The following is an 18452-nucleotide window of genomic DNA, read 5'->3' on the forward strand; positions in this document are numbered from 1 at the left end:
GCATGAAGCATGTGTACATTGCCCACCTCAACCTAAAAGTAGTTCCTTTCTCTGTGACAAGCCTAGTTTAAAGTGGTCATTTCTACTTAGGTTCGGGTTGCTGGGTTTGTAAGGGTATAGGGTCAGAAGTTAATTAAGAAATAATTAACAATGAATAATTGTCAATTATTTAATTTATTATTGATTATGTCAATTGTTTAGTACTGATTTGTTTTAGTTAAATTTTTTGGTGTAAGCTGTTGGGTTTGAAAGGGTATAGGGAGGGAACTTAAGTAATAATGAATTTATAAATATTGACGAATTAATTATTTGATTAGTATGATGTAAATTTTTAATACTGCTTTATTTTACATATATTTTAGGTGCAGGCTGCTGGATTTGTAAAGGTATAGGGCCGGAAGTTGCATAAAATTAAATTAAATTTAATTTACTGTTGGTTTTTGTTTTACATTATATGTTACTTGATCGCTATGTAATTTAATGAAGTTATTAATAATTGTGTAACTGTTCCACTGTTTAATTTATTTTTCTATATATTTTAGTATGTATATGTGTATTACACATGTATTTCTAAATGTGGTGCTTTACTTTTTTTGGATAAGACACCCAACGCGCTTTGGGGATAACTTTCCTTTGCTCACAGGATGAAGAGTTTACAAGGCAGCAAAAGTCAGCACCTACTTAATAGTGCAAACAAGTGACAGAAAAAAAGACAGTGAAAAGGGTGTTACATGAGAGATATCTAAAGGGCCATTTTGAAGTGATTAAACCTTCAGTTAAAACTTAATGAAAACATCAATGTGTTCTAATATAAATGCCAAATGTAGTCAAACATGTTGATGTTTCCCTTATCAAATGAAAGTTGTTCTAACTGGAATTAAAAACAAAACAATTAACTTAAAAATTGAAAACATTAGCAAAATGTGCAAATGAGCTTTCACATTAATTAACGTACATGCATATTAGGACAACATTTTACCTAATTTTATAAAGATAGAATTTGGTATGAGGCTGAAACCATTATATCAAAAACGGGGAAAATGATTCAGTAAACTATCTTGCCCCATCATGCATTGGCATCAGCCATAATTCATGGCGGCCAATTTGGTACTCTAAATATCGATGACCCGTGGGGCCTGTTGAAAGGTATATGAGACAGTACTATTTCCGATATGTCTGCGGATTCAAATGGACTGATTGACTGTAATGCAACAGAACCGACCATTGGTGATGCTGAGGTACTTATTCTAATAAACAAAACAATAAAAAATGTCAATTCCAATAAATTAAATCACATTGTTGCGCCCAAGTGGACCAAGTACCAAGGTAAATTAATTTTGGAGAGTTAACATGCGGTCAATTGAATCACAATCAATATTTGGGTAGGCAAAATATTTGAGTAGACAAAATATTATGAAGTTGAAAATAAAGCCCAAGTGGGCTTTAGCTTCATTACCTAATTTCATATGTTAATTACTCTCATCACATGCAACAGAATATGATACATAGACCAAAGCTTCCACGTCGCAATGATGTGTTTTTTTGTTTTCATTTTTTTTAGAGTTTTATATAGCGCAAACTAGATCCAAGGATATCGGGTATCAGAGTGCTTTACATGAGCACCAGTTTCGTTACAGATGGACACATTCATTTTTGTTAGGCCCCTGGGAGATTCAGTGATTTGCCCAGAATAAACAGGATGTTGAGCGTCGTTGCCGAGTCTCAAACCAGGTTCCCCAGCTTTAAGGTCGACCACTCTAGCCGTTAGGCTGCATCCTCCTGTTACTTTCCCTTATTTCAGAACATCATTAAAAAACACTTAAAAACTATTAAAACCTAAGTACTGCAACTTCCTTGTATCTACAAAGTGCTAAATGTAACTTTTCAAATAACCCAAAAAATTTCGAGGTCAGTTGAAACACCCTACTGAATATTGAAGCGGGCCAAGTATTAACCTTATATTACATATACAGAAAAGTAATCAAAATATTAGATCATCCTATAGGTACAGTTAATTTTTCATCTGAATTAAGCCCTGTCGGCATCATTGTATTACATCGGAAAATATATCTCGATTCCAAATGTCGTAGATTCAGAACTCTATCGCCGTCTCTGTTATTAGGGGCCATGGAGTGTCTAACCACCATCTGTAGTTGAGTGATGTCACTAGCATGGTGTTGTGTGAAGTGTCGGGACACCGGGTATTGTCTATCATTGTAGTTGATGGCCCTGATATGCTCTAGTACATGTTTTTTTGCTTTATGTACTGTACTTCTGATAGAGTACATAGTCAAACTGCACCTGAGACTGTACACGTGATAATCTGTGTTGCATGAGTGGTTTTTTGGGATGGTAAACTGTTTGGCCATTTCCGGGAAGGCTATTTGTTTGGTGTTAGTACTATATCTACAAGCCGTGCACTTAGTTCATCTGAAAAACCCATTAGGGAGGGTTTCTCGCGGGGCTTTGTCAAAGTCACCATATTCTTAAAGAGCATACCCCTAAGTGATTTGCATCTCCTAAATGTGATTTTAGGAAGATTAGATAATTATCAAGATGTTTTGCCAGGATCTCATCAGTGAGAAGGACATATCAATTTCTCTTGAGTATTTGTCTCACTTTGGGCACTTTTGTGCTAAAAGTGGTGATAATCCTAATAGAGTTCTTTTCTTCACCAACTTTGTTTATATCACCCAAGGTGGTTTCCCTCTTAATCCCTTCTACTCTTTTGTTGGCATTGAGGATAGCCTTGGGAGTGTAGCCCCTTTCTATAAACCTTTTGGTCATGATGTCCTTCTCAGTATTTAAGGCCTCCAATGTCCTGCAATTTCTTTTTGCACGTAGCAGTTCCCCAAATGGAGTGCTTTGACCAGTCAATTGGGCTGATAAAAATAATCTGTTCCGCATTTGCAATAATCAAGTCTAGAGAGGCTCCTCTAAGGTGGGTCCGCTCTGAACATATTTGCTGCAGGATGTTGTCCATACAGGAGGATAAAAGAGCTTCTGTGAGTCATTCTGGTCATCTCAGTGGAGATTAGGGTCTCAGAGAAATATGTTATTGATGGAATTGATCTCATTTTCTATGAAGACGACCAGTAGCTGATCAGCAAAGATTAGATGGTTGCCTGGTAGTGGCATTTCCAGTGTTGGTTGCAGGAGACATTGGTTTGCACCTGTACCCCTTGCTGAGATTTGGTGTAGTAGCATGGTAGACACTGCCTATCATAATACTGAGGGTAGATGGCAGACAAGGTTTTTCATAAAACAAACAGTTTAAACAAACAATTTTCTCTGCATCCTCAGGCCCACCAAATGGAGGTGGAGGTGCCTGTCAAGATTCTCTTAACCTTCTATTCTCATTGATAGATGTTGTCTTTCACCGATAGTGACATCCATTTCATTTGGTAGATTGTGGTAGTTGTCCTCAGAGATGCTGATCCAATATTAATTGTCTTCACTTCTTTCACTCTGTTGCAAATTGTTTTCTTTTGCCTCTTTCATTGTTCTCATGAGATCCTGCACCATTTTCTTATATTTCTTTAATATTCTCCGTTTTGTATTTCACATAGTTCAGCAGCACATTGCTCAGACCACATTCAAAGAATGAAATACAGGCTTTGATGGTTTGAGGTCTGGCCAACTGCACACAGCAAGACCCTGGAGTAAGAGATGGTTTTGCTGCAAACATCACACTATAGGCAATGCGCAGGTAAACCAGATCCTTGATAGTGTCTCGCAGTAAGCCACATCGAGTAAGTACCAAGAGGTGATGCAAGCCATTGCCACAGCTTCAACTATCAATTCAGCTAAGCTGTCTGAAACAAAGATTACTATATGGGCATGCAGAGGTCGCTAGTAGCTGACTATCCCATCTTGTACCCATAGGAGTCCTAAATTGATACAAGTAACAGGGTAAGAAGTGCAGCCTGAGTACTCATGTGATCAGTCCCATTCACAATAGATAGCAATGATGGGCAGTGCACTCTTCTGGGAAACAAGGTATATCTCAATAGTTAGATCCAAAACAAACACTACCTGCCCGCTTGACTCACATCCGGCCACCTTGCGGGGCACATGTATGAAGAATTTCTCCTTGCCAACATTCAAATGATCGTCAACAGAGTGCACTAAGCCCTGAGCAAGTCAGTCTTCCGTAAGAGCACTGGTCTCATAAGTGATGCAAGATCCCTGAACACCAATCCAAGTGAACTCCTTGTGAATACCACTGCAATCTGCACATGTGTCCGGTGATCCCTAAAGTCATGTCACCAGTACTGCTTCTCTTCCAGTAACTGGTCTGTGGGGGAATATTATCCCACCCTAGCCATACCCACAGTTCATGTCTGACCTTCATGGAGCAACTGGTCCAGTTCTTTGTTACTGAATTTCAGGAACGAGACACAGGGCTCCCGCACCCTACATCCCTTCTCATCGTAAAGTGCTCTAATCCACCAACCCCCAAGAGGCACACCAGCAGGAGGCAAATCCATCTGAACCAGAGCACTTCAGTATTCAGTACAGCAAGTACCAATGGCAGTGCCTCCCAACTAGCGTGGGCATGTTCTAATGGGCTTTGCACCAAAAATCCTTAGATGGGCGATATAGAGTGGACATCTTGTTTGGCAGCCAAACCATGCCCCCATTCTAATTCTCACTTGATACTTTTTTTGCTGTACATGTGCTTGCTCGTGGCACTGCCAATATGCCCACGATCTATTAGTGTGGCCTAAAAGGTCCAAAAGCAAAAGGGGTGACCCAGAGTGGGGCACTGTTTTTTTGTAAATGAAATTAATTCTTGAATTAATTTCATTTATAAAAAAAACAGTGCCCCTCTCTGGGTCACCCCTTTTGCTTTTGGACCTTTTAGGCCACACTTGAACCATTGATCTTTAAATATTCCTTACCTCCCCAGGTTCACATATCGGGGTACCCTTGTCTCACAAAACCACGATCTATTACCTAGCATGCCTTGGCAACATAATGGCCAGTTCTACCCCTTCTCCGATTCTCAAATATGCATTCTTTTTACCATTTCGTAAAATCCTTTTTGACGAGATCAATTTGCCTAAAAGCATGCCATTTCCACTAATTAGCTCCTTTGCCCACACAGATGCCTCACAAGCTGTTCTCCAAACACAGTTTTGGGACCTCTACAGAGATAAGAATATAAAAGTACGGTTTCCAGGTTCAGATCATCCCCTAGTGCTTCACATTACAGTGAAATAAATATCACAGGGAAGCATGAACATCTGATACTGTTATGATTTAACGGGTGCAGTGCGACGCCATCTTGTGCAAAGCAGGGCCGTTCGAATTACGATTCTGTGGGGCATTCGCATTCATCCGGCTCTGCATGTGTGCTGAGTGCTCTTCTTCAAATGCACAACAGTAGGTCCTCTTTATATAAAAGTTTATAAAAAAAAAAAGATGGCAGAGTTAAAAACCGCCAGCCATAAAGAAGCAAGCCGTAGCCGTCTATTCTTTCTGAAATAAAATGCCTCCCTCCCCCACCAGCACAGATAAATGAGTTTCTCCTTTCACTTTGAGCAGCTTGATTCTTGTCTCGCGCCCTGCTTACAGCAGAATGGCAATATCCGTGAGATTTGATTTGGAGCAGGTACTGTAACATAAAGCTTAGCTGTTCCTCTTCTGCTGCTTAGGAAAGAAAATAAGTAAAATGTAATTACACCGCATGTCAGCACCGGGGGAAACTTATGGCTGCACTTGCTGCCAGAGGATAATAGTCTATTTTAAGGACTGTGAAAATACAAGGCTGTCCTTGGTTATTGCCTACCTGTTCTTTAACCCTCCTCACCCCAAGAGGGTTGCTAGACAGAGCAACATATGCTCCAGCTCCTTTGATGTCTCTCTTCTTCCCACTTCTGATCTAAATAGGTATCTCCCCTCATTGCATTCCTGTGTGTTGTGAATGAATACTTTGTATTTGCTTTACATTCTTTCCACAGCCGCAGAACCTTATGTTATTCTTTTTTGTACAGTGCCCAGTGACCTTACTGTTGCATTTAAATCAAGGACCAGCCCTGCGTGTGTGCACAACCTGCTTTATTCAAAAACCTTCCCTTGCTGCCTGTGACTTCCTTTGCTCCTAACTTCCGGTTCCTCCCCTTTCCCTCATGTCCTGCCTGGTCCTGGCGCTGCCCGCCGGAGTCAGGCATGACGGCATTACATCTCCCCCCTTCTTAAAGTCCAATGTCCACTCACTTACAACTCTTCTATAAGTCAGGTGTGTTTCTGAATGATTCTCTTTGGTCGACGTGAGAGTTGCAGCTCTGTTGATTCTCTTGCACTGGGCGCTGTCTCAAGTCGTTCACAGATCTCAGTTTCTCAACCCAAATCGTCTGTGTCATGTTCTGACTCCTCCGCTTGGGTGTAGGCTGATGGATTGCACCTTTTGAAGTGTGACACATTTCAAGTGATTTTCTTGTTCTCAGATGCAGCCGTGACCATAGTACCTTTCCGGCTCGTCACTTGTAGTGGTTGGTCAGAGTATCGACTGTCTGTCTGTCTGATCTGTTCTTGCCTGACTAGCACCCAGTCCCCTTCTGGACATCGGATGTTCTGGCATTTCGGTGGCCATCCACATATTCTTTCATTTTTGCTTTCTTGGCTTTATCCACTTCCGCCAACATCATGTGGTCATGGGATTGGGAACTGGAACGCACAACTGCTTCTGCGGCTGGTATTCTGGTGCGCGGTGTTCTTCCCAACATCAGGGTAGCTGGGCATTTGTTGGTGGTGTGTGCCGTGTGGTCTGATAGGCTCTCAGCACCTCGTTGAGTGCGAGTTGGGTGTCTCGCCGGTCTCGTTCTGCTAGTGGCATGGTTTTTTTTATGGTGGCCATAAATCTTTCTACCATCCCATTGGCTTTTGGCCGCATGGGGGTGATTACCTGGTGCTTAAAGTTGAGGTGTCTGGCAAATTCTGTGAAGTTGTGTCCATTGAATGGTGGACCATTATCTGTTTTTACTACTGTGGGGATTCCCCATGCAACAACTGCTTTGTCCAGAACCGGTATGATGGTAGTCGCTCTCGTTGATGATACCTGTTGCGCGATAGGGAATCTGGAGTACTCATCCATGATGACAATGATGTATTTCCCGGACATCAATGGCCCAAAGAAGTGAATGGCCACTTGTTGCTATACGCTGTCTGGGCAGTCAGACATCTGAAGCGGTGGCATGGTTCTTCTCGCCCTACTAGCTGATATTGTGGGCAGTCTTGAGCATGGTTTCTACCATGTGATCAAGGAACGGGAACCAGACACACTCCCGTAGCGCTTTCTTTTTCGCCACCACACCTCTGTGTCCTTAATCTGCTAAACTGACAACTCCTTGTCATAGCTGCTGTGGAATGACAATTCGTCTGTCTCTTAAAGTAGTCCAGTGTCACTAATTGTAAGGTCATCCTTGACATGTCGGAAGGACACCAGTTCCTGTGTGTTGGCGCTATAGTTGGTTGGCATTTCCTCCAAGTCCGCAACCATGCATGCCTATTCATCACTGTCTTGAGATATGGGAATGAGGGCTGAGGATTCCCTTGACGACGAGCGTCGAGACCGGTGTGTGTAGTGCGACAGTGTACTGGATCTTGATGAGCTGGTAGACCTGTCTCACCTCTCACGTACCGCTCTTGCTTTGTGATGAGTTCCAGGGATTCGTCTCGTTGTCGCAGATTCTCTGCGGGATGTTTGGCACACCAGTTCGAAGTGATTCTCTTTTCCACAACAGTGACAGAGTTGTTCCATGGCAGGACATGGACCTGTGTAGGGGTAATCTTGACCGCAGCGATAACAACGTAGTTGTTGTTTCCGGGTATTGCTGTTCTTGTCCCCACTGCGAGTTTGGCTTGCAGATTTTGGGGGCTTGTTTCTGTCTGGCTGGCGTCGTGAATCTGCTTGAGAGTGAAGCCAGAATGCTTTTTTCGCGTTTCTCCGTCTTGCCAGCTTCCATCTTTTTTGCATGTTCTTCCGCTTCATCATTTATTCGTGTCAGTTCTTCTACGTTATCAAGTAAGTAGTATTTCTTTAGCAAGCAACGGCGTAGTGACTCTGACTGGCACCCCTCTATGATTCTCAGGCGAAGTGCATCTTCCGTATTGAAATTGTCAAATTCGCAGTAGCGAGCTAGCCGTTTGAGACGAGTGATGAAGTCGCCCATCAGCTCGTATTTTTCTTGTGACATCAAGTTGAAGGTGTAATGTTCGTAGACTAGGTTACGTTTATGGAGAAATTTCATGTTCAATGCGTCTCTCACATCTTGATATGAAGTGGCGGGCAGCAGTTCTTTGATGACTTGTTCCTCCTTCTTAAACCCAATTGTTATTTTCCTCTATCTACTTCTGGGTCAAAGTCTTATAAGGAAAAATAAGTGCTGGTACCCAGAAAGAAGTGCCATAAAATCAACACAACATAATAACTGTCATTTGTTTTATTAGTCTAAATAATCCTAGTAGTGTACAAGAAGTGATGCCTGGTCGGTATCACCCAAGATAAAGGGTGGCTTCCATATATTGGAGTAAGGCAAGAGTAAGCCAGGAGTCCTACAAGATAGTTACAGCAAAGTCTTTGTGAATATGGACCAAAGAATTTCAGATTTGTTTTTTTACAAATGTTTTTATTGACAATTCAATAAAAACAAACACAAGCATTAAACTGTGCACTGATAATTCCTTCCACACCCTTGCCATTGCGGCGTCAAACCTGTCCCTCTCTCCCCTGCCCCCCCCCAACACAGCCAACAGCAAGTTTTTATGTGACCACAGCAGGCAGCTATTCTCCCAAATCATCAAGGGCCAGGTCATCACATATATTACCTCTATATTCATTTTAGCGTACCCACATTTTTGCCCACTTTTTGTGGCATCCATGGCCTTCATGTACCATCCTCTCGGCCAACATACATAAGACTATATCACATTTCCTGTCCTCCAATTGCGACGCTTGTTCCGTGCCCCACATTCTTGCCACATTCGGTGTAGCAATGGTCAACCCTAGTGTGATCCATATATGCTCCAAATCTATATCCTCCCAGATATTCAGGAAACACCACTTTGCCGAAGCAGTGAGGGATTCTCCACACACCTTGCCCATACATGCATCCACCGCCACCCAAAAGCTTTGAAGTATTGGACAGTCCCATATCATATGGTAAAAGGTACCACAATGAATTTCAGAGTTGAACATCTTCAGTTGCAAATGTTTGACCTCCATCTCTTTTCTTTTGGTGGTAATTGCTAGTAGTGCATCACACTACAGAATGAATGGCACCACCAAGTGTTTATTGACCGATTTTAGAGAGAAAGATAGATGCTGTGAAATCAATAACAAACGGGCCTGTGGTGGCATAGTGCACTAGAGGGCAGTGTTAGCCATCTGCTATTAACAGAAGACCACCCTTAAGTGATACAAGTTGCGTCGATCTAGCGTAGTTGGAATAACTTCAGGGCAGGTTATCACGTGGTAGCAGAATGCTAATGTTAATTTTAAGCGTTGAACTCCACTCTGTTCGTGAAGTTTGCAGTGTTTTTCGCACTCCGCGCATCATGCGGATTTTTGCAAAACGGTAAGTTGGTGAGCCTGAGCAAGGAAAATCCAACGCTAGACCATTCCCCTGGCAGATTTTCAATGCGGGTGGTGGCGGATGGATGCTACTGCTCGCGTTGAGAAGCCTTCCGTTTGCGTTGAGGAAGCTGCCGCTCGAGTAGAACTTCTAATTGAGCGTCAGAAAGAAGCAGCGATTTTCCAGAGTGGGACAAACACACACCACTAACAGTGCAAACGGTTCGAGGTAACCCACTCTGCAGCACACAGAACTCCTCAAAGCTTGGCAGGGTTTTTTTGTCAATAGGCAAATTATCCTATGCATTGTTTTCAACAGGGAGCCTAATTCCTTTTGAGTGGGTGGGACCAAGTAAAGTGGCAGCAGGCATGGACTTGGGAGCCAGAGCAGGTATTGGTCAAGTGAATAGGAGACAGGATCAAGAGCATTGTGGGGTCTGAGTATCCTGTGAGGGTAGAAGACAGCTAGGTAGAAATAAAATGGATGCAGTTGCAGTTGCAACAGTGGTGTGATTGATGTATGAGAGTGGATGTGTGCATCAATGTGCTGTACTTTTGGATGTGTGTGTGGGTTCATGTGAATGTGAAAGTAAGTGTGAGTTTATCTGGCATGGTGCCCGAACGCTGGCCAGTGACCCTCCGTAGTGGCCACAAGAACAATGGAAACTTGGGGGTTCTTGTGACACCTGCTTCCCATTAACCACACATATGAAGGCCTTCCCTGTTTTGATAGGCCTGACTCATGGTGGCTGTTTAGATATATTGAAGGCATCTTGATGTGCTTTCTTGGCATTCTTTGAGCACCTTTACGTGATGGTACACGCCAGTGACATTAAAATGGTCCTGGCATATTGGTGGTAATTTGCAGATAATAGTGGGCATCTTTGGCATGATGCTCCTCACCCCATCGTAATGAAAGTCATTATTGGTATAATGTGGACACCCTAGGCATAATAATGTTCATCCTTCACATGATGGAGACCTTGCCATAATCATAAACAATCTCGGCACATTGTGGGCTGTGACCATCCCTTGTATGATGGTGGAAGTCTATTTCATACATTGGCTGTCCTAGTATTTGATGATGAAATATAAATATTTAAGTTAGAACCTGTCTACATGTGGTAATAGAACATGCCAACATTTGATCACAAAGGTAAGCTAATGTTTGCTATCAATGAAAACATCGTATTTCGACTCCTAACTAATGTTTAATTAAAGTGACATGCTTTTGTTTAGAAAAATGTCTCAATTTTTCCAAAATGAAAACTCCATATTTGATTTTAAAAAAGTGTGTATTTTCAAAAAGTTATACATCTAATGTAAAAATAAATATATATACTCAAGGTGTGTAGAAGTGGTGTTAATAGTAAATCTACATCAACATATACATACATGATGTAGTAGTAGTTGATATTCTGGATGTAATATTTTTGTAGGCTGATATTTGTAACAGCAATATTCTAAAGTACAGTCCCCAGAATAGATGGTGCTTTGAAGTATGTAGGGGCTCATTTGGATGTCAGTCGGTAAGTCAGCATCCATGGTTTAAAGTCCAACTGCCTAAATACAGTGTGGGCAGACGGAGCTTCAACCTGCCGGTCATTCTGGCTGGCTTCTAGTGGGCTCATGGAGCCCGTCGGTCAGTCAGAAACCCCCACATAATCCCATTAGTGCAGCGTTTTCGCCGTAAGGGTTATGATGTCGGTTTATACAGGCTTTCCATGTCGGGCTTTCCGAGATGGAAAACCTGTTGGAAAGCGACTTAGGGAGCCCCTAGCAGGGCCCCCATCTCTCAGCACCCTCTGGTTGAGGACCTGATGGGCACCTATGGTGCACCCCTGTAAATCCCTGCACCATGTAGCAGGCACCTCATGGTGCCTGCCACACAGTGCAGGGATTTACACCAACTCCCATTTCTCTATGGGAGCTTGTGATGTGTGCAGAAAACACCCACAGCACAAACTTCGATAGAAAAATGGGAGTTTGCGACCACACCATGTTGGTCAGTTCCCACACTGAAACTGTGTAGGGGAGACTCAAATCTGCCCGACGTAATTAGGGCCTAAGTGATTAGCTCGTTCATTTAAGCTGGAATACGTATCCCACCCTCCTTGTTCAATTGTTTAAAGACTGTAGCCCTAATTAGACCATTTATTGTAATGAAACACAAGAACATTTTATAGATTGGCCCAATGTTGTGTGTTTGGAATTGATGACATTTTATGAATTTGTCACTATCCATTGATTTCTTTTTTCATCTGTGATCTACCTCTTGTTCACCTAATGTGGTGCGACTGTGATTTGCTACCCTGTGCCTGATCCAAAGATGGAGGTCTGTTGCAGATTCATTCCAACAGGAAGTGGAAGGAAGGGTGACTGAGCTCGAAGTAGAAAGGCACTGTTTTGGGCACAGACAATCAGCTGGGGTTCCATGGAATTATAAAAATAAAAATGAAAGTCATGCCCTCAGAGCCAAAGAAAAATAATAACCAACATAGTCTACAGTATTTCTCTACTTTGAGGCTATTCGTTGTGAACAGTGATTTCTCCGTATGCAGCACATTCAGGGCCCATCTTGCCCAAACATGAGATTCTGGACCTGTGCCAATAGAGTGAGGGAAATACTTCTGAAACGGGGGCAAGATTCCACAAAATAAACAAGGCTATGACTATGTTAGAGAGGCACTTAACTCAGATGGTCCCTCTCATTGATTAACTCGAGGGGCAGCTAGGAAGAAAGTGGCGGGACAATTAATTAAAGCACAGACCTTGTTGGCTATTCGACGGTCATCTTTATCATTGTGGAAGTCCATGGCACTGAACATCTGTATTGTCACACATCTGAATTTTACAGATGCGAGGTCTATCGTTAGGTTCAACCTCTTATCTTTTTTTGATTGCATTAATGTAAGTTTGAAAACTACATACAGAAATAACGCCCATTCCTTGTCAGTGTGAAGATGAACATATTTTAATTTGTTCAAGTATTTCTCCACACTTCTTAAGTGGTTGTCACCCGCCTTCACGTGTCAGGATATAGGTAGATGTCAATGCATGAATCACCTCAAATGCCTTAGGAGATCAGCATACCTAGGCTTAAAATGAGGCCCATATATTTAAACATTAATGTGTTAAACTAAATGTAAAAACAAAATAACAAAATTAATACATTATATTTAGATGTTAGGATAAGGAAAGACACAAGAATATTACATTGTATTAATAAGACAAGTGTTACTATTACAATTAAGAAAACAATAGAATAAAAAAGTAAACAATAAGTTATGAATCGTGTCAATATCATAGGACTGTGTAGTGATAAAAAACGAATATACCTGGATGTTGTGATAGGCATTGTAGTGAAGGTGATGTAGTCGTACGGTGATCTAACAGTGGGTGATAAGGTTACATAAAACCTTTCCCGACAGCACAATTCCTTACAATCCTACTCTAACAGCAAGTATGAGATTGAAAATAATCGCACATTTTTTCGTAGTCGTGTTGCAAAGGATTGGCCTGTCACTTTGCAGCACTCGTCTATTTTTCAAATGCTGCTGTCAGAAAATCTGCTCCAGGTTTGCCACAAAGAAAGTAGAGCATCTTTATTCGGGCAATTGATCCTATTTTTGTGTTAACTCTATGGGGCTAATTCACAAAAGTGGCTAAACTTGCTATAATCATAAATTATGTCTTCCTCAGTTCTTAGGTTGTACCTCATTCTGCCGTTCACAAACCCAGGCAAGGCAGTGAGGTGCAACTTAAGGATGTCTTATGTTTTGAAGTGTAGCTGGACAGTATTCACAAAAAAGATGCGCTTATGTCAATGACAGTGGATGAAAAGTGGTGGAAAATACGTCAGTGCTCCAATAGTACATGTAACAATCATGAAACTGAAAAAATGCATACAAGCACACATTTTTATTTCACAATAAAATATTGTTCCATAGCACACCTTCTCTTTTTCAAACCACCAAGGGAAAATTGGGTTGATTGCAATTCTTTCACACATGATCACCAACACTTATTCAACCAGTTTGCACTTTTACCTTGTTAGTGGCTAAAGTTAACAGGCATGTGTTGAAAAACATTTGTAAATTTTCCTGAAGTTAGGAGCTCATGGGTGTGTCTCAATATTCACCAACGCCAACTACATCTCGCAATCACATAACCATAATCCCACTCATCACCTCTCATGATCAGTGAGTCTGTACATTTGAAAATCTTCACCATGGCACACTATTCCCATTGGCATGGCTCGTGTATCTGACAAAGCAGCTCCAAAGAGTTTAGCTGTGTATCTTGCATGCAAATGCAGAATATGCATGCATCAGGTATGTATTCTGTGCACTTATATGTGTTTTACATACTCAATCAAAAGATACACACGTTTGTGTTGTGGGCTCCAGTGACAGATATTTCATGGCATGATATACATATTTATGTGTTTATTAAACATGGAATGACTTTTACATGTTATCTGGGAACAGTCATGCTCATACATTGTGGATTGGGGCCAGATTTCGTATGCAGAATTGCATTTGCTTAGCATGCATTCTTGGAAAGTTAATGTGGCATGTGTGTTGGATGTACTTGTGGTGCGAGAAGGTGGCACTGACTGTAACATGTATATTGCACAAGCCACGTCATCTGTGATATTGTTACATTTATTGATTTTTTTCTGGGTATTTTATAATGACTTTATTATATTAAATGGATTTCCGATGGTGTAAGGTATGCAAGCATGTCGGATTCGTTTTTTTTTTTTTGCATCAACACTTTAATCAATAGGACAACACGTGGATTGCATAAACAAGAACATGAATAAGTTAGGGTATTTTACAGACATGAGTGTCCGCTAAGTCTGCATTGCTGCTTCATAAATCGCCATCTATATTAATTATATTATATATATAATATATATTAAATCATATTATATATTTTATATATATTATATATCAAATAACAAAAACAACAAACTTAACTACATGTCTGTATTTAACTTCTTTACTATGTACAGTGTGTGTGTTTCAGTTTTGCGGAGGAGGTAAAAAAGTTATATTTATAAGCAAAACATAAATAAAATGCTTTTTTTTTAACCAGGGTACACTGCCCCAAACAGTTAAACATTTTAAAGCCGTGTTGTTTTCAGTACTTCATATCGACCACTGGAAAATAAGATAATGGAAATCGGTATAGACCTGATGAAAACAGTTCACAAATATACCTAGAAAAAATAAATAGGTTGCACAAATCAGAAATGCCTGTCACATTTTTTCGTTGTTTAATGTTCCCTAATTCACATGCATATCCCTGGGAAGCAAGTTTAATGTATGCGCCATCAAACATGCGCACATTTATTTATAATATTCACAAAGAATTGTGTCTTATGTCTTTTTTGATAACCTTACTCGTGTGTAGCGTACATGGAGTTTAAGCATAAAGTGAAGAAAAAAAACTGCAGCTTCTGTATCTCCTCCTCCTCTTTATTCCTGCAAAACAATGTGTTTTTCATGCATGCTAGCCTTTTCTATGCTCGTGATGCAGATTCTGTGTTTAACCCACTTTCAGCATCCATTACTCCTTGTTCATTTGAGTACACTTTAAATGCCTTTATGGTAGAAAGTGACTTTCTACATGGTTGTGACTGTCCAACAATATATCACTTTACTGATTGAAGAACACAATGTCCATTGCTTGTCTTTTCTTGTCCTGGATACGGTCACGGGCATCTCCTTTAGTGTAAGAAAAATCAAAATGATTGCAAACTCTATTGACACTTTTGTGCATAATTTTAAGTCTGCTTTTTTAATGTAATTCATGTGTACTTAACACCTTTTCCCAGATGCAAACAGGCCACATTCTCTTGACCTTTGCACTTTATAACCTCTCCTCTGCCACTTTCCATTGAACATGGCTGCCCTCTTGTGTAAATTATTTGCCTCATATTTGTTGGCAGGTGCATAGGTGTGGCTGGACGCTTCTTCAGGTTTAAATACATGGAGTACATTCACAATCTTTCACCAGTGCTATCCAGACGACAATCTGAGGTACTATATCTTTGTGTTTTGCTTTTTCAGTTTCTGCCTGTTTTGACGGAAAGCAGCACCTCCTGAGCCTGCCTGTGGTGAACAGCATCGGGTATGTGCTGCGCTTCCTGAAGAAGCTGTGCCGCAGCCTGCTGTGCGACAGTCTCTTCAGCAACCAGCCCTTCGCGCAGTACAGCAGCACGGCCGACAACCTGGACAACTATGAGAACGGCAGGATGGAGTCAGGTGAGTCCTTCCTTCACAGACACCATAACAAAAAGCAAATGCCTAGGCACACATAAGAGAGAGTCAATTCAATGTAAATACAGTTGTTGAGAGAAACAAGAAATATTGTCCAGATTGAAGGAATAATCTTGAAGTGATGTAAATATGCAGTTTGCTCCTTTAATTCTTTTTTCAAATAAATGCAAGTAGAACAAGCCAGCCGACACGTGTTTCGTCGCACTAAGGAGAATTACTCCGCGACTTCTTCAGGGCTGTGGAACAGTGAATGTATCCGAATTTTCGCTCAGCCGGTGATAATTCCAACCCGGCCGGGCTAAAGCAGTGACTCGTCGTGGGGAAGCTTTATACACATAACAATGAGACTGGATACCTTGAGCGAAAACTAGATGCGCACGTTCTGCAACTTGGAAGAGTCCCCCACGACTTTAAATTTTACGACACTAACTGGCACAAGACTGATTACTTCGCACAATTGACCTGTAACAGTGTCATTTCAGCAATCGCACAGAACACTGACATTTCTGAATTTCCCATGTTATTTGCTTTAGCCCGGCCGCGTTGGAATTATCACCGGCTGGGCGAAAATTTGGATACATTCACTGTTCCACAGCCCTGAAGAAGTCGCAGAGCAATTCTCCTTAGTGCGACGAAACACGCGTCGGCTGGCTTGTTCTACTTGCATTTATTTGAAAAAAGAATTAAAGGAGCAAACTGCATACTTACATCACTTCAAGATTATTCCTTCCATCTGGACAATATTTCTTGTTTCTCTCAACAACTGTATTTACATTGAACTGACTCTCCCTTATGTGTGCCTAGGCGTTTGCTTTTTGTTTGTTCTGTGTTGGGTTTCCCACACCAATTGAAGGGGTTATAGGGCTTATCCCCTTGCCTAGCTTGCACCTTACTCATTTTTGTTTATTAAGTATATACTATTTAGCTTATAATAGCTGAGCGCCTTAATTAATCCCTGACCGAAAAACCCCCCTTTAAGTGGACCTACCTTCACAGATGCCATGGCTGAGCCAAGGGCGCAAAACTCTGGAACTCGCTACTAAACTCTTTTCACTTTTGAGGTCGGGCGTAGCTTATTGCAGCAGGTGCAGAGGCATTGGGTTCGAAGCACGTACGGACTGGGAACAGAAACCAGCCTTCGCAATTTTACTCAACCGGCCCCTGGGGGGGTGCTAGTGTCATGCACCGCTGCCTTTTTTGTTACAAGGGCCTGATATTGCAGCACTGCTGGAAAACCAGCCCCCAGTAACAAACCCGGCCCCCACCCTTCCAGCCCACTGGGAAAACTCCTGGTGCCTGCTACAGCCAATCCGGCCCTGGCCCAGAGCCCTGAAAGGCCCATTGAACCATGATAATTGCAGTATTTTACCGTTCCATAGCAGTCAAAGGGGCTCCTTTCCTTGCTTGCACCAGGGGCCATTTTATCCTTGCTGCGCTGCTGCATCGAGGGCCCAGCTTGCAAAGTTTTCAATACAAGTCATTGTGTCATACTCCTGCTTTATGTGAGACCCACACCTGACTGTCCGATTCACAAGTACAGACGTGCTCATTTATCAGAATGGCTGGGTGTAGGACATGGATGTCATTTAGGGGTCTCCAGAGCTCACAGCTGCGACCCCTGGCTTTCCCCCTTGCAACTCATGGCACTGTCTATGCAACTCATGGCCTGAGACTGTGCAAAATCAGTGCCAGGAACACAAGGGCAGCTCCTCCTTATGCACGTCGTTTGGGGCTCCACTTTCCCTGTGTTCTGTCAATTTTGTATTACTCTAATACTGAATAACATTTTATTATTCACTATTAGTGTAATAAAGAATAGAATACAATTAACTGGAATATGACCCTGCCTGGCAGCTGAGGTAAGTAAAAAGATGCTTTCACATGTATGTTGTGTGCTTGCTTGCGGGGCCGAGTGTGTTTTGTGAGAGTTAGTGTGTTCATGTGCGTATGTATGTGTATGTGTAGTCATGCCAGCTTGACTGAATTTAAAGGCCAAATGGTGTGTGATGTCACTTCCGCTACCTTTGACATTTTGGTAAATTGACCTTCATGGTTTAGGACTGCAAGGAGTTTACAAAAAGTGACATTACAGTTGTAAATCCTTTCACTCATGTGTTATGTTACTCCACAGCTGTATGATTTTATTTGGACGTATATCCCACAAAGGCGGTGGGTATTAAGCATTCCATGGGGACTTTGAAAGTTTCTGTGCACCCAGGCTTGAAAATGACGAGAGATTTACTTCTGCCAACAGCACTATGCTTCATGTGTGATCGTACCTTAGGGTGCATCATGAGCATCGTATATACCATACATTATATTTTAATTACTGCCAGTGACATTTAAATAAAATATATTTTGCACAACAAATTCAAAGCTATCTGCAGCTTTTGACGCCGAAAATCTAAATCTCGCTGAGAGAAATCGTGTCGTAAAATGTGGCATATAGACACAAACCCTTTCTTGAGGCAATGTGCACGCTTCTTTTTCCATCCACATACCATGTAGGCTTATCGTCTAATTATGCAGAAGAGGGGCATATTTGCTAAATATGTACTCGTGTGCAATATGGATTGGAGCAAATG

The 18452-nt window shown here is 41.6% G+C and overlaps 1 protein-coding gene across 2 annotated transcripts in view; it reads left to right on the forward strand.

Moving 5' to 3' along the window:
- Positions 1 to 18452, forward strand: part of SCML4 (Scm polycomb group protein like 4) — a 571844-nt gene that overhangs the window by 426931 nt on the left and 126461 nt on the right. For both annotated transcript variants that reach the window (XM_078648414.1, XM_078648415.1), the window contains exon 6: positions 15658 to 15852. In XM_078648414.1, coding sequence (XP_078504540.1) covers positions 15658 to 15852 — 195 coding nt within the window. The remainder of the gene's footprint in view (positions 1 to 15657; positions 15853 to 18452) is intronic.

This window comes from Lissotriton helveticus, chromosome 6, assembly GCF_964261635.1.
Source record: "Lissotriton helveticus chromosome 6, aLisHel1.1, whole genome shotgun sequence".
Lineage (NCBI taxonomy): Eukaryota > Metazoa > Chordata > Amphibia > Caudata > Salamandridae > Lissotriton > Lissotriton helveticus.